The sequence below is a fragment of the Antedon bifida genome, chromosome 4 (genome assembly GCF_963402885.1).
Source record: "Antedon bifida chromosome 4, ecAntBifi1.1, whole genome shotgun sequence".
Taxonomy (NCBI): Eukaryota; Metazoa; Echinodermata; class Crinoidea; order Comatulida; family Antedonidae; genus Antedon; species Antedon bifida.
In genome coordinates, this window is record NC_136229.1 from 24577208 (window position 1) to 24602308 (window position 25101).

General features: G+C 32.3%; 3 protein-coding genes across 5 annotated transcripts in view; 2 read left to right on the forward strand and 1 right to left on the reverse strand.

Annotated features, from left to right (window-relative positions):
- The first annotated feature begins 265 nt into the window (after positions 1-265).
- LOC144840961 (uncharacterized) lies at positions 266-1946 on the forward strand. Its single transcript, XM_078697068.1, has 4 exons — positions 266-396; positions 551-794; positions 1085-1136; positions 1741-1946. Exons 1-4 carry the CDS (start codon positions 286-288, stop codon positions 1883-1885), a joined length of 552 nt encoding a protein of 183 aa, XP_078553194.1. The 5' UTR covers positions 266-285; the 3' UTR covers positions 1886-1946.
- Positions 1947-3021: 1075 nt separating this feature from the next.
- LOC144841505 (vacuolar-sorting protein SNF8-like) lies at positions 3022-5785 on the reverse strand. Its single transcript, XM_078697859.1, has 6 exons — positions 5628-5785; positions 5162-5351; positions 4526-4709; positions 4164-4308; positions 3772-3846; positions 3022-3674 (listed from the first exon to the last, which is right to left on the reverse strand). Exons 1-6 carry the CDS (start codon positions 5679-5681, stop codon positions 3567-3569), a joined length of 756 nt encoding a protein of 251 aa, XP_078553985.1. The 5' UTR covers positions 5682-5785; the 3' UTR covers positions 3022-3566.
- A 5057-nt stretch (positions 5786-10842) lies between these two features.
- The window catches only part of LOC144840549 (uncharacterized), a 50587-nt gene continuing 36328 nt past the window's right edge, over positions 10843-25101 (forward strand). For all 3 annotated transcript variants that reach the window (XM_078696391.1, XM_078696393.1, XM_078696392.1), the window contains exons 1-8: positions 10843-10977; positions 12066-12242; positions 12603-12644; positions 13251-13412; positions 13738-13806; positions 14391-14546; positions 14834-18946; positions 24499-24771. In XM_078696391.1, the coding sequence (XP_078552517.1) occupies positions 10930-10977; positions 12066-12242; positions 12603-12644; positions 13251-13412; positions 13738-13806; positions 14391-14546; positions 14834-18946; positions 24499-24771 (5040 nt within the window). In that variant the 5' untranslated portion in view covers positions 10843-10929. The remainder of the gene's footprint in view (positions 10978-12065; positions 12243-12602; positions 12645-13250; positions 13413-13737; positions 13807-14390; positions 14547-14833; positions 18947-24498; positions 24772-25101) is intronic.

Sequence of the window (25101 nt, forward strand, 5' to 3'; positions counted from 1 at the left end):
GGCCTAGGCACCTACCTACAGGCCTAGCCAAGAGCTATGCCTGCTGGGTGGGCTTGGCAAAAATAGTCTTAGGGATCCTACCAACAGTAGCTAGGCTAGCCTAGCTAGTAGGTAGGTAACCTAGGCCTAGGCCCTTTTTATTAGCTAGCCTACAGTCCGTGTAATAGCAAATAATAGGCTAATCTCTCCAGCTAGCCTAGGCCTAGGTAGTTTTTGTATTTATTATTTGTATAATTTATTATTTTATTGGATTTTCTCTAGATAGGCCTAGGCTAGTCTGCATCAATGGAAGAAGTAAAGGAAGGTTGTAGTATTAGTAAAAATGTGTCCACACATGGAAGAATAAGTGAAAGCCAAGATAAAAACTTTCAACTACCATTAACTCAAAAGGAAAAGGTAATTTATTTTGTTTATGTTTTGTTTGGTATTTGGTATTTATATTTGTCCTCAAACTCAGGAAAACTCCGGTGATTGATTTCAGGAATCCTAAAATCAAAATCAAACATTCTCCTACTCCTACCTATACTAATGGAATTTTTTTTTTTTTCAGAATTTATTTAGCCCAACCAAAGAACCATATCGAAAAATTCCAAGACAGTCAATCGACCTGACTTTGGGTAAGAGTAGTATGCAGTTTTCTGGTGCAACACCTGAACAAGAAAAACAAACACTGCCTCATCAGATTCAGAAGTCACCAACAAAGAAGCAGCAACCACAGTCTTGTCCAGAAAGCACTGACAATATACATAGAGGCTCGACATCTCAAAATGAATCTGTAAATGCAGTTATCAAATGTAAGTATTTTGTATTCAATAACAAATAAAGTTATGCCCTAATAAATAAAACAGAAGACTGGTACAAGGCAAAAGAAACATTTTTTATAGACCATTCCATGAATACAAAAACAGAAATACAGTACATAAATAATATCCTTATAATACATGGATGAATTTAGGATTTTGAAATAGGGAGGGGAGAACTATTACAATATTCATAACAATTTTACTATCTCTGTCAAAAGCCTTCATTTAATATACCGATTTTTTTATATCATTTTTTTTTTTTTTGCATATTGTTATTATAGTGATGAATGGTGATATCAATATGACTATTTCAGAATGGAAAAACAGGTTTATGTAAGTTTGTTTATTTTGTTATATCATTTCATATATTTAATTTATGTTTTGTTTGATGAGAAGAATAAAATAAGGAATAATAATATAATAAACACTTACTAGTAGGATAATTATAATCATTCATAGTTTTTAACACAAAATCTGGTATAGTGCTTTTTAATGTAGGCCTATAACATATATTTTTTCAATACTTTCACCACTAAATATCAATATTTTTATTTTGATGCTTGAACAACCAATTTTTCCCTATGGACAAATAAAATGATTTGATTTGATCACTTCCTAATTCATGTTTAAAATATTAATTCAGATATTAGAAGATTAAAGGTGTTCCAAATGGAAATAAAGTAGGCTTGAAAATGTATCGATATTTTGGTTGTTATGTTACGTTACGTCATGATAGCCCTTAAACTTGGTTCGCATTTAGACACAATGTAAGGATGTAAGCCGGAACATATATGCATTGACCAATAAAAAATGAAAGTTTCAATAATCCATCGCTTTGATTGGTCAATTCGCATGTGTTGCGGCTTACGTCCTTGCACTGCGTCCTAGTGGGAACCAAGCACATGACCCAAACTGAACCGAGCTTGTTTCTTTACAGTGAAAGTGAACAATATGAGACGTTCTCTTTCAAACAACTTGATGTCTTATTAGCCCAGGCTGAAACGATTGAAAAGGAGCTATTGACACAAAAAGAAGGACTTCGAAAGCGTCTTGCGGCCTTATCCAACGCCTTGAAAGTCTAGTGTAATTTCCAATTGGTTTTACTTTTTAATAATTGGAGTACAAGAATGGATTTATTTATGTAAAGCGCAATTTATATCCAAATGGAGACACTTGTACAGTAAAATCCATGTAATTATCTCTCCTGTCCTGTTGTTATATTTATATTTCAAATTTGGTAGACATGATCACAAACTTTTTCTCCATTGCAATTATATTGACACAAGTTAACGGCTCACACAAGCATACACACGCATATTTAACTGAAAACCATTTACTTTTTGTACAATACCACAGTAAAAAAATCCCTCAAAATATTATATACTGGAAAAGTATAAAATTAGTTATACATTTAAAGCCCCCTTCCCTACGTTTTTTAGATCTAATTTAAGATCACAAACTATATTTAATGTAAAAATAATACTATATGGTCCTATTACGATAACTTTTTTCGTCTTTAAACGGTTAAAAATGTGAAAAATAAGTCGATTCTAATAATTATAGCGGCCCGCTATAAATCCCAAAATGCATTGCGCGCGGATTGATATTTTTGTTTTTCACCTGTAATTCGGCCACTTTTCGATCGATCGTGAGGCCAAAACAAATGGAAGACTCCTAACTTTTCAGCGAAAATACCGGGTTTTCCCCAATTTGTATCAACGGAGTCTGGCAAAAATAGATAGACAATTAAAGCAGCAACTATACAACGCCAGGCTAGGTATATAGCTAGCGTACGATGTTCGTACGTTACCGATGTTTACCAGCTAGGCCTACAAAACTAAGCCTAGCTAGGCTAGGCCTAAGACCGTCCACGAGAGGTCGATCGCCGCGAGCTACTTAGGTAGTGCATTGTTTCTCACTTTTTATCATAATTTACCATAAAACGTACATTTAAGACAAGGAATGACATGGTTTAATGTTTTTAAAGTGATATATATGTATTATTTTCCAAAAAACGTCCAAAATTGAAGGGAAGGGGTCTTTAATTATTTCGATTTGAAAGTTTTATTTTAAATTTTCATTTTATTTACAGAATTTTTTTTAAAGTAATATAATATGTATAGAAAGTTATATAACCTTTAATTTTCAGTGCAATAGGAGAATTTACTTTGCTAATAAAATGTTAGTTTATGTATAAAGATTAAACAATAATTACTATGAATGGAGGCAAGGTTTATTTGATTTTTGTTTATTGATACAATGTACTTTATTGATCATTTTCACATCTGTAAAAAAAGCTACCGTGTTATGTACAATTATATTTAATATTGTTGTCATAAATAAATAATATTGACAAGTAATTTATATTTTTGCTTATTCTATCAGCAGACTCCGCTCACAACAGTAATTTAATTGATTGGTCAAGTTGGAGCCAAAATTGTACCCAGTAAGCTTCTTAGGCTGTTTTCTGCAGCCAAAAATTATTCTGGTTGGTTTAAAAAGTTACCTCTGGATTGGAAGGCAAGGATGTTAACCACCACCAAGCTACAGCTCCACAATTTAGTTTTGTACATTAATTTGATCGTAGTCAATTGTCACAAAACTGGACACTTCTGGGCCAAACTAAAAATTCTTTTTCCTACTCAATTAGTTTTCTCAGTTCTGTATTTGGGGAGTTTTTGTAATGTACATCTCAACACTGTGACATTTTGTACTTTGATATACAGTAGGTTACTTCATATTAAAATAATTTGCACTGTAGTGTTAGGAGGTAGTAGGAGCATTATCAGGTAACAGGCCAGGAAACCAGAACAACCTCCCATCTTTGTTTTGATCATCAACCCAGGCCAATCCTTCTTTTACCATATGATCCTAAAAAATAAACAATTGAAAAAGGGTAATGTTTAAATTAAACACCATTTCATTATCAACAGTAGCTTTAGAGATCAAAGTTCACAACAATACTTACTAAGACAAGCGACGCCCTTTCAGTTTCCCATTTTAATTCTGATTTTAGGATGTTCACAGACGTGTAACCACAGCTCTGAAAAATAAGTAATAATTCATAAATACAGGTTGTACCATCAAATTCCACAACAAATGTACATTATTACTATTTATTTATGTCTTCAGAAAAAATACAAGCATTATGTTTCTTCAAATGATATGTTATAACATTAAAGTGGTTTAGTAGTTAAGCCACCTGTCCTGTATGAGACAAGTCACTGGTTCAAATCCAGGCAAATGACATTTTCTCTTTTGCAGATTTTTAAATGGAACCTTTTCTATGATTGAAATAGAATTAAGATTATGTTTTATTGATCACATGCACAAAGACATACTTTTATTCAATTTAACTACCTGCGCATTATCCAGAACAGATGTGTGATCCATATTGAGTTCAGCAGGAACAGACTGTATCAGATAGCGGCCATCTTGTAAACGATGGAGTGCAAAGCCATTTCCTAGTATTTTTAACTTTTTAATTGCACGCATTAAATCATCTCTGTAAGAAAATGGTATTTGAAAATTCCAAAAGTAAGCATAAAATTGAATTTCAATACTAGAGATCTAGAAGTTTGCTGAATAATTGTATAAACAGGTTACTTCAGTAACTGCAGTAGAGTAATTTTGAATGAATGAATGATCCCTAATATATTAACAAAAAATACTAAACACTAGGTAGATTTGATTTCTGTACTATCTAATATCCTTATACTTACAAACTAACATCTTGGGCTTGTTTTGTTTTTCCTCTAGTTGCCTTTACTTTTTGTAACAGTTCATTTAAAGTCATGAGGCCACCATTCCGGTGCTGTGTTGACATGCACACTTCAATAATTTGAACACCAATCTCGTAGTAAAAATCGCCCACACCAAGCATTTCGGACCAAAATCCTTTACCAGCTAAAAAACATAGATCTTTGGTCAGTAAAGTCATTAAAGCTTATTTACTTGCTCTTACTAAACACAACAAAATGCTATACATCATAGTATTTTTATTTTCTAGAGGTATAATATTTTACTGAAATTTCTCTAAATCTTTTATATATATATATAAAAAAAAATTAATTGATGTATGGTGGTAAGTTTATGCTTGAATTAGGGACCATGTCAAAACTATTCTACTGCACTTACTGCAGTAACTATATTATTATTTGTTTACTCAGACTTTAACCTGTTTATACAATTATTTAGCTAGATTTTTGGGGTAAATTACACACTTTTTATTATTGTCTGCCTCATAAACTTCTACATTGAAACAAATTAAAATATGTTTGCAGTAACAAATTCAGTTACTGCAGTATATATAATTTATAATTTTGACATGATTCCTTATAATCATGGTGATTTCCTACAGGCCAATGGATCCACGCCAATACTGGCACACATCTCCTGGAACTGTGTTCGGAATGCTGGATTTTTTCGGATTTCATTCTTGTGGTTGGCGGCAAATTCCTCTAAATTGTTTCTGAAAACCTCCAATTGTTTGGTCATCTGAGCAAACTGGTCCTCTGCAATTTCAGTTCCCTTGTTCTTGTATTTCGCCTGGAAACAAAAAATGGTTTCATAATATTAATAATTATAATTCTAATTAATTATTGATTTATAGGCCTAGTTGGTAGGTATGCGACATTCCTACGTTCGAACATTAATCCGGCCAGTCAAATTTACAGGTACGAAACGACTACGAAAATAGACAACGTGTAAATTGTGGCCTAAATTTGCCTGGCTCTCTCCAATCAATAACAAAATTATGCTGGGTAGCCTAGACCTAGTGCTGTAGTAATTACAATCAACAAAGTTGTTGGACAGCTTATTGACCTGTGCAAGTTTCTTTTTATTAATAGCACCAAGTCCTGGTCCACTCCGTCTCATTTTGACAACTATTGCTGTATTTTAAGCAATTTATTGTGATGATGAGTTTGGTTAAGTTCCGGTATCTATATTTTTGTGTTCTGAAAAAAACGGAATGAAGACTATGGATTATGGAATGCCAATTTCGCAAAAATCTAATTCAAAAAACGGAGTGAAGACTATGGAATGCCAATTTCGCAAAAGTCTAATTCAAAAAACGGAGTGAAGACTATGGAATGCCAATTTCGCAAAAGTCTAATTCATAATGATGAGAGGAGGAGCAAAAAATCGTAAACAATACAACCGTCTAAAAACATGTGTTTATGTTGTTTTTCTCAATTAGAATAAAATTAGATATCCTTATTCTTTCTATCCGTATCTTTGTGATGTAAGGAATAGAGGATTTGCGAAATTTGAAATTGGTAGCTAGTACAGATAGTAGATATTCCAAAGTATAAACTAATAATGTTTGCCTCTAACTAAACATAAACAGGTGGTTAGGATAGGTGGACATTCTTCTAGTACTCTTTTCACTAACACTGGTGTCCTTCAGGGATATGTTCTTTCTCCTGTTCTTTTCTCTCTGTACACAAATTACTTTAAAATTAAAAGTAATAACGTTAGTATAGTTAAGTATGCAGATGATTCTGTTGTTACGGGTATAATTCAGTATAACTGTGAAGATGACTTAAGTTGTTTGAGTCGTCGTGGTGTAAGAAAAATGTTCTTATATTAAACGCGGATAAGACCAAAGAATTAATTTTTGATTTCAGAAAGAAGAAAAGTGTTATTGATAATTATTGTATTAAACGACCAAAAGATAGAAACTGTAAAAGAACATAAATATTTAGGAACAACGGTAGATTGTGAATTAAACTGGAATGCAAATACTGTAAATATTGTTAAAAAATTTAATAAACGGCTGTACCTTCTCAGAAAGCTGAACTCTTTCAAAGTGAATAATAATGTACTTTTTTGTTTCACCAGAGTGTTATTCTTAGTGTTGTAACTTTCAACTGTGTTGTTTGGTACAATAGTCTGAGTGCTAATAATAAAAAGAAACTTGACCGTACTATGAAAACTGCTAGTAAAATAATAGGAAGGAATGTCAATGTTATTGACGCTACAGGCGCGATGTTCCCAAGTTAAGAAAATATTGGAAGATAACTCACACTCGTTGAATGATAAATATGTTGTTAATAAATCAGGTAGAAATCGTCCTTTAATGTGCAATTAATACCACTCGATGTAGGAAATCATTTGTCCACAACTCTATACATGTTTTCAACTCAACATTCAAATATAGTTGTTTTTTTTAATTCCTTCTGTAAACATAACTTGTTTACTAATATAGTTTTAATGTATTGTATTGATATTTTTTAATGTTTTATATATTGATGTGTTTTAAGCATCAAGGAAAACAAATTTCATGTTCGCCTTATTGTGTTCATGACAATAAAGATTTATCTTATCTTATATCTTGAAAAGTTACATTTATAAAGCTATGCTATACTATTATGTAGTACATCTTCCTTTCCCCGAGGTGTCTTTGAACGCGTTTTTTTTAATTTATGATTCGTCTTTTTTTTTTGGTTTTTGTGATTTTTTTGTGCTTTATAATTTATTTGAGTGCTACATGATTTCCACCCTATAAACGACGTTAACAATAATAAACTAGACATGAAACTCGTCACTTTGACGAGTTAGTTATCCGCACAACGACAAACGCCACGTGCACGTCATACGTTGGAATATTGCACACAGATAAAGATTATGGCATTATGACAAGAACTGAAGAATATGATATGCTGTTAGTGCTGAATTCTGTCAATTTGTGTCATATAGTATATACATGCAAAGAGTATAATCTGTATATATATTACATACAGTGTAGAATAGGTGAAATTACGGGACCCGCCATTTATTCCAATTTTTAACATGGCGACGGTATCAAAATGAAACACTTAAATAGCAATTTCTGGAGGAAATTATCTCAGGAACAACATATTAACGTGTAGAAGAAATTTGAATACGTAAAATATAGATGCGCACCCTTTTAAATGTGATGAACTATTACGCAAAATATGAAAATACGACTTTTTTTATTCAACTGGCCATATGATGACGTCACAACATCCGATTGGCAAAATGTTTACATGAATTCGTATCTACAATCCAATAGCTTCCAGAAAACGTTTTAATCGTGATTATCACATTTTATTCTTACGAGCTATTACAGATTAAAATTTACTGTAAAGATGAAATTAATGACCCACGTAATTAAAATTTTTAGACATGATGACGTCATAAAAATTAAAATATTTTTATCTCATGCTAAAGAAAGTTGATTGACCTACACAATATATAAATTTAGGAGAAAAAGGAATACAGATAAGCGTGATGCGCTCCATTGAATGTGATGAGCAATAACGAAAGAGACAAAAATCCTAATTTTTACATTCGTGTGGCCATACGATGACGTCACAATGTTTTTTTAGCCTTATCGATGCATGATCCGATATCTACAACTCATCAACTTCTAGATTTTGTAATAAAAATAAACGGTTCACGGTTTACTTTAGAAACTATGACTGTTTAAAAAAAGACATAATTTTGACGATTTTTTAAGCTTTTTCATAAAAAACGCGCACGAATTGTCTAATTCAACGTGTTCGTATGGCGTTATTTAAACTGGAAAAGGTCTAAATTGTTTTCAAAATTACTAGGAAAGACTTGAAAAATATAATTCAAGAGAAAAAAATATGTTTTTAACGCTACGTGCGCACCGCGTGCGTAAAAAATTGCGCGCCCGTGGGAATTTTTGACATGCTCAAAATGACAAGAAACGCATAAAAAGTTGATTAGAAATTAATTTTGCGCATTTTGAAATTTTAAATGCGCGTGCGCGCGTAACTTCTTGTGAAACATGCCATTTTTAATCCGTAGAAAGTTTGCCCCTGATATGACTTAAATTTTGTCAAAGTGTCAATACTAAATGACTTTTGGTTTTTAATCTATAATCAATCATTGAAATTCATAAAATTGCGCGTAAGTCACGTTGCGCAACTATGACGTCATTCAAAAATAGGAGGTGCACAACTTCACGTAAATGCCCATATGTTGTCAAAGTTATGAAATGTTATGTTTACACATTTTAGAGAAACGCGACTCACAAAAAGGAAGGAAGGATCCAAGAATAATACAGAAAACTAGATTTGAACTCGTCACTTTGACGAGTTCGGGTTATCCGCGCAAACGCAACATGCACATACGTTTAAAATATATGAACGCCGAAAATGATTATGCCATCCTATGACATGAATTAAATATGTTTACAGTGCTGAATTGTACCTATTTTGTAGCATACAGCATATTACAATATTTACAGAATACACTGTATATGTTATATACAGTGGTAGCATAGACGAAATTACGAGACCCATCTTTTAAAGCCAATTATTAACACGATGACGTCATCAAATTGACTTATAAAGATAACTATTTTAGAAGATAATTATCTAAATCATTACATTAATACAAATTTGAAGAATTTTGGGCACGTGAAAGTGAGATGCGCTCTCGTTTAAACGCAATGAACTTTTACGCAAGAGATGAAAATACGACTTTTTTTATTCAACTGGCTATATGATGACGTCACAACATCTGATTTGAAAAATGTTCACATGAATTCGTATCTACAATCCAATAGCTTCCAGAAAACCTTTTAATTATGATTATCACTTTTTATTCTGACGAACTATAACAGATTGAAATTTACTGTAAATATGAAAATAGGTGACCCACGTTATTTACATTTTTAGACATGATGACGTCATAAAAATTAAAATATTTTTAACTCATGCGAAAGATAGTTAATTGACCTAGACAGTATTAAAATATCGGGTGAAATGGAATACGTATAAGTGAGATGCGCTCTATTTAATGTGATGAGCAATAACGAAACAGTAAAAAATCCTATATTTTACATTCGTGTGGCCATACGATGACGTCATAACATCCGAGAGGTAAAAATTCTGCATGAATTCATATCTACAATTTATCTTCTTGCATAATAAGTTAAAAAAATTGGGGGTCACCTTCGATCCTGAAGAGCTATAATAGATTCAAAATAGGCATATTTTTGACAATATTTTGTAACTTTTTTAACTAAAACGCGCGCAAATGTTATAAATCAACGTGTTCGTATGACGTCATTTTAATTTGAAATGATGTCAATCTTTTTTTAAATGACTAGGAAAGGCTGGAAAATCACAATTCAAGAGAAAAAAACATGTTTTTCATGCTCCGTGCGCACCTTACGCGTAAAATTTTTCGCGCGCGTGGGAATTTTTTACATGCTCAAAATGTCATGATCAGCGTAGAAAGTTGATTAGAAATTAATTTTGCGCATTTTTAAATTTTAAATGCGCGTGCGCGCGTAACTTCTTGTGAAACATGTCATTTTTAATCCATAGAAAGTTTGCCCTTGATATGACTTAAATTTTTACCAAGTGTCAATACAAAATGACTTTTGGTTTATAATCTATGACCTATCATTGAAATTCATAAAATTGCGCGTAACTTACGCTGCGCGACTCTAACGTCATTAAAAATATGGAGGTGCACAACTTCAGGTAAATGTCCATATAATGACAAAGTTATACAAAAGATATATTCACAAGCAATAGGGGATATGCTGTAGACAAAAATCTGGGAAAGAAAGAAGAATAACAAAGAAGATGATGAAGAAAAAGATATTTACAATCACATGGGTTATCCTGCAACTAAGTTGCGGATAACCAAAAAATATTGATCCCATACAATAACAAGGAGTTATCCGCTTGGTATACCAAGCGGATAACTAATAAAATATTATAATCATAATTTAAAAAACTAATGTAGGCTTATTTTATTTTAGAGTAGAAGAAGGCCTACTATTAACAATACATTATCAACGATGGATAATAATACACTTTGAGAGGAATGTTTTATATTGAAAAGATTAGGAACCTATACTACATCAACTTGGCGGAACCACCTCGAGTACAAAGAGTACAAAATGCAGTGCATTTTTTAGAAAATTTTAAAATATCGCCCTCTATTATAGTTGGGAGCCATTTTTTTGTTTTGTTGAGGGAAAAAAGTCGAGCGGGCCGCGAGCGTCACCACACACACAACGAATTTTCTTCAGAGGAAGTTCCACGTCGTCGATTTTCATTCAAGAACGACAGTTTAATCAATGGAATAATTGTACAAATACTTAACTAAAATGGACGAGGAAGAGAGGGAAAAGAAGTTACAGGCTGGTCGCGCGAAGGTTATAAATTAATAAGAAATTACTCTAGGCTAGGCGTGGTGTAGAGGTAGTAAAGTGGATCGTTCAGTTCAGTCAGGCAGTTTCTTCCGCTGATGCGATGTTTCCGGATGCACAAACAATTAACCAACCGGGGCTTAAATAGTCTACTTACTGTACATATCATATAGGCATATGCTTCTGTATTACACAGTATGCTATGTTTCATGCCACGCCCCCATAATTTTCATTTGTTTACAATAAATACTAGGCCTAATTAGTAATATTTTATATTATTACTCACTTGCCCTAATAATAAGACTACTAAAACTAGCCTAGGCCTAGGCCCTAGGCCTATAATATTGCTTAATTATTAAATAATAAATCAGCCTGAATAATACTAATAGTATATATAATAATAATATAATACTATGCCTAGACTATGGTATATAAATATAGGTCTAGGGCCTAGGTCTAATTGAGTATTTTGGTTCAAATTGTTTAATAAGGAAATCCTTGCACAAATCTTTAAAATTGCGCTTTCAAAAACTAAGAGAAGAGAACTCACTGCTTCTTTTTATTACATACTATAAAAGGTAAGCAACATACTGATGATCTCGGATTGATCGTCATGTAAGCACAGTCTGCGAATAATGTTTACGACTCGTAATGCACTTGGCAATTGTATGACCCACTATACGACCCCCGGGAGAGGTGCGTCATTTACATATAATTACTGACGCAGGGGTGCGTCAAAAAACCTAGATGGTACGTCACATCAATGAACAAGGTGTGTCAATGTCCGTCACTTTACCACCCACCATATCATAAACAACATGGTCACAGTGCGTCAAAATGGGTGCGTCATGGTCACCTAAAGGTAAGTCACATTTTTGACGCACGGGTGTGTCATGGTATTCAAAGGTATGACGCACATCGGACAAATGACGCACCTCTCCCGGGGGTCGTATAGTGGGTCATACAATTGACAAGTGCATAAGCAGCTCCATAGCCCTAAATTTATGTAGACCTAGTGAAGATTCTCTTGAGTACGAAAAACAGTTTCAGATTATTAAAAAACTTGAAAATTAATTTAAAGATGTTGTTTTCAGTTGATGAAATTTCAAAAGAAGAAAAGTCCAGGAAAGAAAAAGAAGAAATCTTCTAAAAACAACGACTGTGAAGCTGCGACTACAGATAGTATCACATCTAATGGTGACACATTTTGTGATGCTGATTCCATTGCAAGCACTGACCTATCTGGAGTGTCTGATATCATGAGCATAGAGGTAAAGAGGAGTGCTTTCTCCTGTCTTGTCACTGATGGAAATGTGTCGCTCAGCTGGCTACAGTAGCGTGCTACCCAACAAGTGGGGGCATAAACTTCAGGCATACTGTAACTTACAAACTACACAAATAGTCCTGTAGTAGGCTATGTATTGAGAGTGTTCATTTAAAGTACTAAGCTAGAAAATAAAAATTCACCCCACCCTCCCTAGTTGGTAATATTCCTAGAAAGATAAACTCTATTAATTTACATGTATTTTACTGTAGTACTGTAACTGTAAATTAAATTAACCTTGATTGGATGATATGGTTTCACCTCCTGCGGAATGTACTGTAAAAGTGTAACACATTTTTTTTTCCAGAGTGATCAAAGATCAATAAGTACAGATGATCTGTCTCTTGATGTAAGTTATATTACTGTAGCTTTGTATTTGTAGGCTGTTTTTTTTTAACATATCTACATACTCTTCTCTTTGTTATCTAAATTACCTCTTACAACAAACCAATCCAAGCACTCTTGTCAGTGTGTACCATTCCAATTATAAGAATAATAATTTCCATTAGTATTGCACCTTTCCAGCGATCATTGCGCTGTAGACTTAGATGTTACACCTTTTAAACTACATGCTTCTTCACGGTCACATCATGTCGGTGCTTACAATTCTAGCACTCTCTCATTCAATTCCCTTTTTCAGGGATTTTATTTCAGGCATACATAATGTAGGCATGTGGCCTTTTATATGTTACAAAAGTCCCTCAATTAATTTCTACATGCGTTACATCTTTTTGTGAATTGAATTATATTCTTGTTAGTCATTAATAGTTGACATTATAAGGAAATGTACAATAAAATATTTTGTATTTAATTCTGAGATTTCTATAATGAATACTAGTAGTAGTACACTGTGCAACCTCCTACTCGCCTGAAAGATGTACTATGTTCTTTTATAAAGCATTTTTGTGTTCACTGGATCTACATTTTTCTTAAATTCATAAAATATTTTATACAGGAAGCTGACCAATTGCAAGTAGAATATGAGGTGGCTAAGGCAGAGTTGTTGGAAGCTAAGGGGCGTATTATGCAGCTGGAAGAGACACTCCTAGGCAAGGAAGCTCTGGTTCAACAGCTGCAGTTAGAAGTCAATGAAGTGAAGAAAAACTCACAAGGAACGGTAAGAGAAAGACTTGCTTTGTTTTATATAAAGGAAAGGCGAGATCAGAGTCTCACCATCATGTCTGGAGTGTCGGACGACTAGAGGGGTGGGAACCCCTACGAGATTATGATACTGAAGTTAATGTTAGTTATTAGATGACTTTGTGTTAACAACAACTTTCCCAATACTGGACACCCTTGAGCTGGCCGTATTCAGATTGTATTTTTAATGATAAATGTGAATTTTGGACCTCATAAAAATTCTGGTTTTGGGAGAGTTTTCAGAGAGTCTGGTATTGTGAGATTCGACTGTTTTTGATATATAGAATGTTATTTCCTACTAGGATGAAGCTGAGTTTACTAGTCAGAAGGAACTGGAATATAAATCAATCATTGAACAGTATAATTCAAAGGTAGAGTAATCATTAACTTGTATTTTTACAATTAGCTGTTGGGACTGGATATGCCTACCAGCACAACCTCATCCACTTAGTTGGGCAAGGTGTTCATTTATTTATTGAAACAAATTCTAACTGACTGAAAACTTGCATGATATCCTTGGACACTTTTACATGAATGGCTACCCATTCATTCAATTTTAATCTCCAATCTTCTTTTTATTAGGTGAAAAAGCTGTATCTATCTCAATATCATGAATGTAATTTTGTTGGGAGGAGATGGGCGGAAACCTACCTACCTACAAATCTTTCAACCCTAAAGTTTAGTTGCCACTAGGACGAAACGCAAGGACGTAAGCCGCATTGCAAGCAATTACAAGCGACAGTTTGAATAATCCATTGTGGCTTACGTCCTTGCGTTGCGTCCTAGTATGAAACATGCTTTAACCTTATTTTAAGGACTTCCACCTAGCCTAATTTCATTATAGCATCCACCTAGAAATCTCAGGATACCTCTGACTGACAGTACTGTTTTATTTGTATCCCACCCACCTATCATGTCCTGGATTGTTCAATTCATTTTTATTTGATGTATCTAGATTTTTGAATTTCAACAAGCGATAGCCCAACGAGATGAAATCATCCAACAGCTGTCAACCAACTTGCAGTCCAGTATTCAAAGCCGAGACAATCTACAGGCGGAAGCTGGTCAGCTGTCTAACCATATACATGCTCTTCAACAGCAGCTTCAAAATGTAATCTTCATTTTATTTTCATTCAACAATAGATTGTTACACCTGGCCCTCTATCGAGACCATTAGACTCTCAACACCAGAGATTGAATCATTTAAGAGCTATTAACTTCTTTAAAATATTTCATTTATATAAATGATGTGGACCTTCCTTTAACAAAACTGTAGAGGCTGATTCAGTCACTAGAGGATCCCTACAACTATACCATCTAGGTTGTCATTGGTCCACAGATGTGGGGACAGTGAATTTGACATTTAACAGCTCATTATTTCCTTTATCTTTATTTTAGGCTGGGGAAACAATTAAAGTTCAGAATGGGGAACAGAGTCATTCAGCTCACGAGATGACTGAAGCACAAATGCAGGTTATCAAATTACAAGAGACTGTCACTGAGAAAGAGACACTATTGCAGGATTTAGCTACAAAGTATGCTAAGAAAAATGATGAGTTGGCAGAAATTAAAGAAGAAAGAGATTTGGTTAAACGGAAATCAGATGACGAACTTGCTGATATGAACAAACGGCTTCAACAGGCTGTAGCGTCTAATCCATCTGATATTAGTGAACAATTGGCTTTACTACATGCAGAACTTGATGAGACTTATGGACAACAAATTGTTATGATTAAGTCACAGTTGCAGGAAAGACACCAGAATGAAATGCAAGAATTGCAAAAGAAATGTGAAGACTTCAAGTCAATGTTAGAAGATGCTGAAACTAATAACAAAATAAGAGATGAATTAGAACAGAATTTAAAAGAACTCCAAGACCAGTTGTATGAGAAAGAGATGGACTTAGAGGCTCTTCAGAGTATCCAAAAAGACTTCGAAGATCAAGTTGCACTTCTTAATAATCACAACAAAGAACTCACAGAGAAAATAGAGAAAGAAGAAGATGTAACTTTGCAACTTCGTCGAGAGCTTGATGAAGCTAACAAAGCAATACAGCAGAAAACTACAGAGTTAGATGAAAGAGTTACTCATTTTAATGATGAAAAAGAAAGATTGGAAAATGAATATCGGGAAAGGTTTGAAGATGAAAGTGCCCATCAAGAAGATATTCATCGCATTGCATTAAAACAACAGCGTTCTGAAGTTGCTGCTGAATTTGATCGCAAAATGAAAACCAAAGTAGAAGAAGTTGAAGACCATTTCAAGATTCAATTCCGTACTGCAAAATCAGACAAAGAGAAAGAATTTGTTCAAGAACTCCAGAATATTCGACAGCAGTTAGCAGAATCTCATGCAGAAGAGATTGAAGCTGTTACAAAGAAAATCACAGATGAATTAACTGAAAAGCATGAGATTAGGCTGGAGGAGGAAACGAAAAAGCTCCTCAAAAGAATAAATGATATGTCTGAAGAGAAGGCATCGACGGAGCAGAATCAGAATAAAGATTGGATTGAAAATCAAGGAAAAGAATGGAACAAACCAGATAATTCACCAGATTGGGAGGCAAAGCAGCAGCGAGAAATGGAAGATTTGATGGAAGCAAGAGATGCATTGATGCTACAACTCGAAGATGCTCATCGACAGATAGAAAACCTGCAGTCTGAGCTGGTGTCGGTAATGGACGATAAGGACATCAAAGGACAAAGTGATGAGGAAGTTTTGATGCCAGAAATCGATGCTTACAATCAAGACAGTATTATATCTCTTGGAGGCTTGTTCAAAAGTGCTCAAAACTCTATAAACAACGAAGAAGATAGGTCTGATCAAGATGATATGAATACTAATTTTGCACAATTAAATGATGAATTGAAAATGTTAAAAGAAGAAAAGGAACTCTTTAATGAGACAAGAAAAGAATTAGAAAAACAAATTGAAAATATTCAAGTCGAGCTTCAACAAGTAAATGAAAAGAATTCCAATATAATCACACAGAATGAGAAATTAGAAGAAGAAAACAGTTCTTTAAATAATGAAATACAATTATTGAATAATAATGTTGAGACTCTTACAACAACAAATAATGATCTAGAAACCCAGTTAAAGACATTAAATGAAGAATTGCAATCCGCTAATGCTGAATGCGAAAACCTGAAAGAAACAGTCGATGGAAATAATAAAGAGAGTAGTAATCATAGAGGTGATGAAGTAACCCCTACAAGCGAGGAACTCATGGAAAATGCAATTGCTACCAATCTAGAAAATGGTGCAGAGATATTTGCCATGTCTGGTGACAGTGCTAATAGTGATCAAGAACAGTTATTAAAAGAGAAGGAATTGTTGGAACATGAGCTGGAAATGAAGAGAGAAGAATATGAAACAAAAATTTCATCTTTAGAAAAATCATCAAAATCTCTTGAAGAAATTATATCTAATCTTCAAAAAGAACACACTGAATTATTGCAACAGATAAATGAGAACAATGAGAAAATTGAACAATTAACAGAGGTTAGAGAAACTCAAGCCTTGAATCTTTCTAAAATGAATGATGAATTAGATGACTATAAAGATAAAGTTGAACAACATGAAAAGCGAAGCAATGAACAATTAGAAGAATATTCCAAAGAAAAGAAAGATTATGAAAAAGATATTTCAAATCTTAAAGATCAACTCTCTGATGCAGAATCTAAGAACGAACAGAAAGTTTCTGAAATACAAGCAAGACTAACAGACCTTTTTGAAGAAAAGAGGAAAGAATGTGATAGTTTGCAGCAAAGCTTTCAACAAATGAGAAATGAGCGAAACCATGTAGAATCAGAATTAGAAGAAAAATTGCACATGACTGAAATACAAAATGAAGAAATGAATAAGAGCATGAATGAGAAAATTGATAAACTAGATTCGACATGCAAAGAATTGGAGGACAAACTTGAATACGAGAAAAAACAATATGAATCTAGATTAGAGATGTACCAATCTTCAAGTCTTGATGATAATGGTAGAAAGTCGCCAGAAATATCTGCTGCTGAAAAACAGAATGCTATCTTACGAAATACACTTCAACAACAAGGTGATGAGCAAGTGTCTGTTGCATCTGAACTTGTACAACTTAAACAGGATTACCAAATGCTAAAGACAAATTATGGAATTAAAGAAGCTGAATCTGATGCCATTAGAGAACAATTAGACATTGTTGATAAAGAAAAAAAACATGCAGTTAAGGAATGGGAAATTGCTGAAATCGAAACAGGTTCTTTGAAAAAACAACTTAATGAAAAATCAAGAAGTTTGAACATTCTTGAGGAAGAAAATTTAAAATTGAATGAGGAAGTAAATAATCAAAATATTGCACAAAAGGAATTGGAAACCGAAAGAGACAAACTTCTGGAATTACTGGAGGATAGAGATTCTAAACAGAATACAGATGGCGATCGCTTACTTCTTTTGAAAAACAACAATGATAGTCTTATAGAGCAAGTTGAAAATCTGAAAAAAGATTTGAAAGAAACTGAGGACATTTATAAGAAAGAAAATACATTATTGAAAGAAGCACTTGAAAGGGAAAAAGAAGTAAATGAAAAACTTGAACCAGAAAGCGATACTTTGCGCCAAGAGGTTCTTGATCTTAAAGATAAATTGGCAAAGAAAGAGCAAAATGAGTATGAAATACTCACCGAAAAGAATAAACAGATAAGTATTCTTCAAGAAAGCAGGGGACAATTAGAAGAAGCAAATGAACAGCTTACAAAGGAACTTCAGAATTTGAATCAGAATAAGAACATTTCTGATGTCGTCTCAACTGATGTCCAAGAGGTTTTTGGTAAGCAGATTTTAGATCTTCAACAACAGCAGGCCTCATTGATTGAGCAGCTCGAGGACCAAAAACGGCAACGTGGAAATGTTTCTCAGGTTTTAGATGATCACCTTGTACAAGAAGAAGCGCTAAAAAGAGAGAAGGATATGCTTTTAGAAAAGCTTGAGGAGAAAGAGTCGGTTGAGGATCAGTTGCTTAGAGAACGATTAGAACTTCAAAGACAGATTCATGAACAACAAAAATTAGAAGATCTATTAAGTGAGAAAGATTTATTAGAACAAGAACTTTCAAAACAAAAACGTTCATTGGAATGTGAACTACGAGAAATCGAAGGAAAATTACATGAAAGAGAGGAGGACTTGCTTTCAGAGAAATTACAGTTAGAGAAAGAACTAAAAAACAAAGATCTTCAGTTGCGGCGTTGGGAAGTGGATTTGAAAGAGAGACAACTTGAGTTTAGAAACAAACAGAATAAGATGCAAGAACAACATCAGACTGAATTCACTTCTCTGAGGACTGACCTCCACCAGCAGAATCTGCAGAGGTTAGAAAAGATGCGTTCAGATGTGGAGAGACATCATGCCGAAGCTATTACCAGACTTAAGATGGATATGGATGAAGAGTATAATTCTAGAGAAAGGAAGATTTCCAACCAGCATTTGGCAGATATCTCTTTATTGAAGATCAAACATCAATCTCAGGTTCATTGGTATTCTTTCTAATTGATACACTAGTTAATAATAGTCAACTCTTTAAAGTAGGTTTTAAAAACAAATCTCAGGTTGATATTGTGAAATTAATCTTCAATCCAAACACATTTAGAGTTAGACTGCCTCCATTTTGAAAAAATACTATGGTGCTATTTTATTTCCTTTATTTATTTTTTTAACTAACATTAAGGAATAATATATTAAAAATATTAATATACCAAAAATATTAATTTACCTAGCCTGCCTATATAACTCATTATTACATTTTTTCTTTTGTTACTTCAAAATTTATTCCCCATATTGTGGCGTTCCATCATAAAACATGTTTTTGAAACTGTAATTCATTAGGCATATGTTCTATCCATTCACAAAATAAATAATTTAAAATATTGACCTTAGAGCTGAATTTTAATTTATATTATAAAATACAAGTATAGATTTATGAAATATAGTTTGCTTAACTTGTTTGAAATTTATTATTCTAAATTATATGTTAGTGATAATATGTATTAGACCAATTTGTTGATCAGTCATGATACAGTGTGAGAGAAGGATACATTTATATTGTAGATACTGGTTATTTTTGGCAGAAAAGGATTTCTTTGTTGTGTTATTTCTCTTTTGGAAACTTTATTATTTAGGTAAAAGGAAAAATCGAAATTTAAACCAAAAATGTGGAAAGGAAATTTTTTATGTATAATTGTTATTTAAAAAGAAATTTCTCTTTTTTAGGAAAAGAAATTTCTCTTTTTATTAAAAAAAAGTACTGTTGATACTTACAATTCGTTTAGGAAGGAAAACATTATTTTTTATTCCTGAGAATGTGTGTCAATATTAACTTCAACTTTATTGTCAATAACAGAAACAAATATATATACAGTAATTAAAATAACATTATTCATTTTTAATAAATAATAAAATTATAAATTAAATATAATAATTTCTTGCATAGCTAATTTAAGCAAGTCAAATTGTTAATTATTTAAATTGCCAACCAATTACAACTGTTACGCAGTGAACTGTGCCTTAGAAAGGAATATGTTTCTTTACTGTATCATGCTTCTTCTCTCTGCACTATGGCAGTTATTTCTTGTCAGCATATTGGTCTATTCTATATTGTAACAAAGGGATATTTTATTGTGATTTTAGGGCAATTTTTTAATTAATATTTTTCATCCAAATACCACAAAAATTGAACTCATTAATAGTATTTGATTATTCAGTGTTTTACTACCACAATCTGTAGATTGATCTTGAATCTGTCTTTATCAAATGATGTCATCATTATCTCTATAGCACAACATTAATCATTATCATCATCAACCCTGTTTAATATCAACTGTTCATAAGACATTATTAAATATTAAAGGCACATAACATTATCTTATTCCTGGTCACATTAACCAAATTCCTTCAGTTACACTCATACATAGTTGATGTAAAATGACATTTGAAACTCTAGGCAAGCATAACAAAAATATCTCAAGTGTGACTATTAAAGAGAATCTTGAGAACAGTATAATACCACATAAATTTAAGATTACAATCTTATAATACGGCTTAGATATTATGTGTTGCTTAAGCAGTAGAGCTAAGCTGTGTGGTACTAAGCTATCGAACATGACAGAAAACTTAGATATTGATATTCAGCAAGATTTTTCCAGTTTACTAGTACAACTCAATCATATATCATGATATGTCTGGTTATAGCTTCTGTATTTATTTAGTACACCTGAAATAAGTCGGTCATTGAACTTTGACCTTAAATTTAGATATATTTACCATGTCTTTCCTTACAACATTGACCAATGTACCAATTGTCTGGGTCAAGGTGTCGATGCAACATATGCTCTACCCCAATTATTTTCTTGTCATATTTAAAGTTTATTTTAATTTGTGTTTTATGTGAAACATTTTTTTGTGAAATAAAAACATTTCTAAAATTTGTCTACACTATCAAACTTTATGTGACAAAAACAAATGTGATGTCATATTACTAGCATATTTGATCACATCACTTCTAGTTTGATTGTGTGGACAGAGCTTTATGTAAAGGAGTATATGACCAAGTGTATCCCATGCTCTAATATAATACCACACCCTACTGTGGATAAAGTCTGAGAGAAATTTATTGTTAATGCAATTTAAGTATAATCCCATTTTTTTGGCCAAATTTCACATTCATGGACTACACTTGGTCTTATATGGTAATGTTTTATGGCTTTACTAACACAGTTTGTTACAAGATTTCAATATTAAGTTAAACAAAATTAAATTAATCATTTATTTCAAACAATTTGATGGTGACATTATTCAACTTTGCTGCTGATAATTGTCAGATCTAGCTCCTCAAACTCTGTGTTGTTTACATGTGAGCACTGAAAGTGGGTCACTAGTTAACAGTTGAATACGCCTATACAGTACATTTTTATTATTAATAATTTAAATTAATATAAAATTTATTTCAAAATCCATTTGCTTAATATTAATTTATTGTGATCTTGTTTTTATAATTTATATTTCTGTTACTAACATTTAGTTTAGAGGGCAAAATTGCATATTTTCTTTACAGGGTTAAACAAAATGTAAATGTGTAATTTTGTCCAGTGAGCTTTTTTTTTTATGTTTAAATGTTATTACTAACAAAGACTAACATTTGTTTTTCTGTGCACTAACATTACTGTACATGTCTCTTATTTATGTTTTTTTGCATTTCTAACAATAAGCCATAATAGATGCCTTTATTAAAATTGTTTTGTAATCTTAAAACACTTTTGTAAACAATATACAGTACTGGCTTTGGCTGACTTTATTTACCTTTTTAAAATAGCTGTTTGAACTCTGTTGCAGAATAATTCAAAATTGTTCGTTTGAATGTTTACGAAAGTGTGGTACTATAATTTCATCATTTACTAACCCATTCATTAGTGCTTCTGTTTCATTCTATACAGTGTGAAAGTAGACAGCTGTCATAAAGCTAAGAAAATAGTCCAAATATGTTCATCTTTATAAAGCTCTTGTACACTGTACATAGTCTAAAACGACTATTTAATTTGCATGTTAATACTGCTTAACAAGGTATAAAGATAATCAGGTACCTAGTAGTGGCCGCTTAACTACAAACGTTCAGCATTTCTATATAATTAAAAGTTGTATAAATGTTTATATTTCAAGACTGATGTATATATTATACTAAAGTACACTCTCCTATATTATCTTCCATCTTTAAAATTAACAGCTTAAGAAGTAAAGTTTATAGTTGTAAATATTAATATACGGTGCTTACACATATTTAAAAATATAGTTTTTAAAGGAAATATTTCCTAACATTTATTATGCATCCTCTTTCATAAAAATCATTAAAAATGATTAATAATGTAATTATCAGTATAATAACATAGCAGAGATAGTATAAAAATAGGCATTGAGGAATTATTAGGAAATTAAAATTAAACTTACATTTGCTTATGTTAATTCTTGAAACCAACTATTGCATGATTTCATTCATTACAGTACTGTGTGAAAAACAAATGTATAATTTAACTAATTTCATTGAAAAAAAACGTGTGCATATATGATGATTATGTTTAAAAAAATACATAATATTAATATAGAGATAGTTGGAAATTATTGGTTAATAGAAAAATTAAATTATGTTTTGTTTGAAATAAATTTAAATAATTTTGTTTTGATTTTTGGAAATTTATTAGAAATTAATAGTAATTGAAATAAAATTAAACACATTTTAATAAAAATGAATTATATTTCGTTTGTAAAGAAATTGTTGAGAAAACTAAATTATTTTAATTTAATTTAAATTATGTTATTTTGTATCCAATAATTTCCGATACATATTATAAAGTATTTGGTTCCAATTCTCAAATGTAGTTTAATTTAGAATAAGCATTTGGCAAAGACCAATACTTGAGAAATAATCCAACGTAACATCATATACTAAACCACCGTATTGTTTATAATGCCAGATATGCATGAAAGAAGGAAGAATATTATTAAATGATAATTCTGTGAAATGAATCGTCTACGTGCCTTTCTTTTTGCAGTATTTGTATTTGACCCTTGACCCAGACATTGGTTTTGAACGTTTTCTTACAGGGCTTACATTTTCATCAGTTTCCTAAATTGTAATATGATTTTTATTTAAAATGTGTTTTTTATTGGATAAGAATTATTGGATTTTATTAATTAGTTGGTTAGTGGTAATGGTTTGTCTTAATATGGATTATTGTTTTATTTTTATTCTTAGAAATTCTTATTGGTTCAGTTTTAGATGTGTTAGTTGTGCTTTGTTGATTTAGATATGGTCAAATCATCAATGATATCAATATATATCAACATTATATTCCAATTATCATGACAATCTTTTCATCTTATTTTATCCTATACATCTTATTATTTACATCATCATCATTATCATCATCATTATCATCATCATCAATAACACAATCATCATCACCTTATCACCTTATGATCATCAATGTTGCCATCATACTTATCAATATCATGTTATCACTATTATCTTTCATCAACATCTTCATCATTTATACCATCATCACTTTGATATGGATATCACCCACTGGTTGCACTATGCCAATGATTGATAAGTTTAGTGTTCAATTCTTTAGATTATTCAGAAATTCTTTCTACATCAACACTTTTTGTCCATTTGGTGTGTTATTCTTATAATTGGTATTTTATTTTCATGTGTCTGCATCCCCTGTAAAGTCTGACACCCCTCTATAGTCCGAAAACCCCTGTAATGTTCGAAAACCCTCAAAATGCTTTGGTAGTTATTGATAACACTTTATTAAAGAATACAACAATTACAGGAGCTGCATTGCACATATGGCATCAAATATGTGCTATTTTTTACCATCAGCTAGGCTAGAGCACAAACAATGATGTATTTGACGTGGGACCATAATAAACCATTTAAATGGTTCTGAGTACAGTTTAACTATACCAAATGGCAATCTGATGTTATTTGATAACATCTTTTTTAAAAAAGCAAATAGGTATAGCACCCTCTTGTGGTAGCTGGAACATTCATTCACGTTAATTAGATGTGTTGTTTGTGTGCATAATGTAGTAGTATTGGGTCTATGTTTTGTGTTTCCACCTTTGGTAGACTTTTTTGGTGTTCATGTTGGTTCATATTTCATTTTACTTGATATATTTTTGTTAGAGTAGTCACATGGACCAATCACAATACATACAAAATTACTGTTATACAAAACAACCCCATTCATAGAACCGGTTGTTTCTTGTGTGTGCCACCATAAGAACAAACTAATTGACCATAAATTTAAACCCAACTGGTCAGTATATTGGAATCCTCAACAGCTTGCTGATCCTTGATACGCAAATTAAAATGAATACATTCATAATAGATTAATAATAAATAATAACATAATAATAATAATAGAAATTCACCATACATAAATATTTAAAACAAACTCATAAAAAATTAATAAAAGGTGCAAAAGCATACAATTTATATATTCATTCTTTCTCAATATATATAGCTCGATGAATTAAAATCCTCTTATGAAAGTGAGGTTGCTACGTTGAAGGAGAAGCTAGAGGAAGAAAGAAAGGTGCAGGTAGCCACTGTAAAAGAAGTCCATGAGAGGGAACGTGATAGAGAGCGAGATGAGTGGGAGCAACATCATGAAGAAGATATGCTTAACTTAAGGGGTCAACTAGACTCCTACCATCAAGTTCTCTTTGATGAGGTCAAACAGAAAATGGAAGCAGCCTTTGAGATAGAGAAGGAAGAGATTCAACAAGCTCATAAGGTAAGGAATTGGTAAATAGATACTACTCGGCCACTATAAGGCATCACTTTGTGCACAAAAGGCTTTGAACCATCGGATTACTCGTTGCACACTTTAGCACAGTAATCTGCACTATGAAATTTCCATATAATCGCACGTTGTTGCAATCCGGGACACTCTCGATACATCATAAACAAATCCGTAAAGTTGGACATAGTGTGCAACAAATTGTGTACATCGGCCAATCATACACAAAGTTTAATCGACTTCACTGGGATATTTATGATGTTGTGTAGTACAAGCGTTCACTGTTCACACTCTGATCATTAGTGTAGAGCAGAGATTTAAACT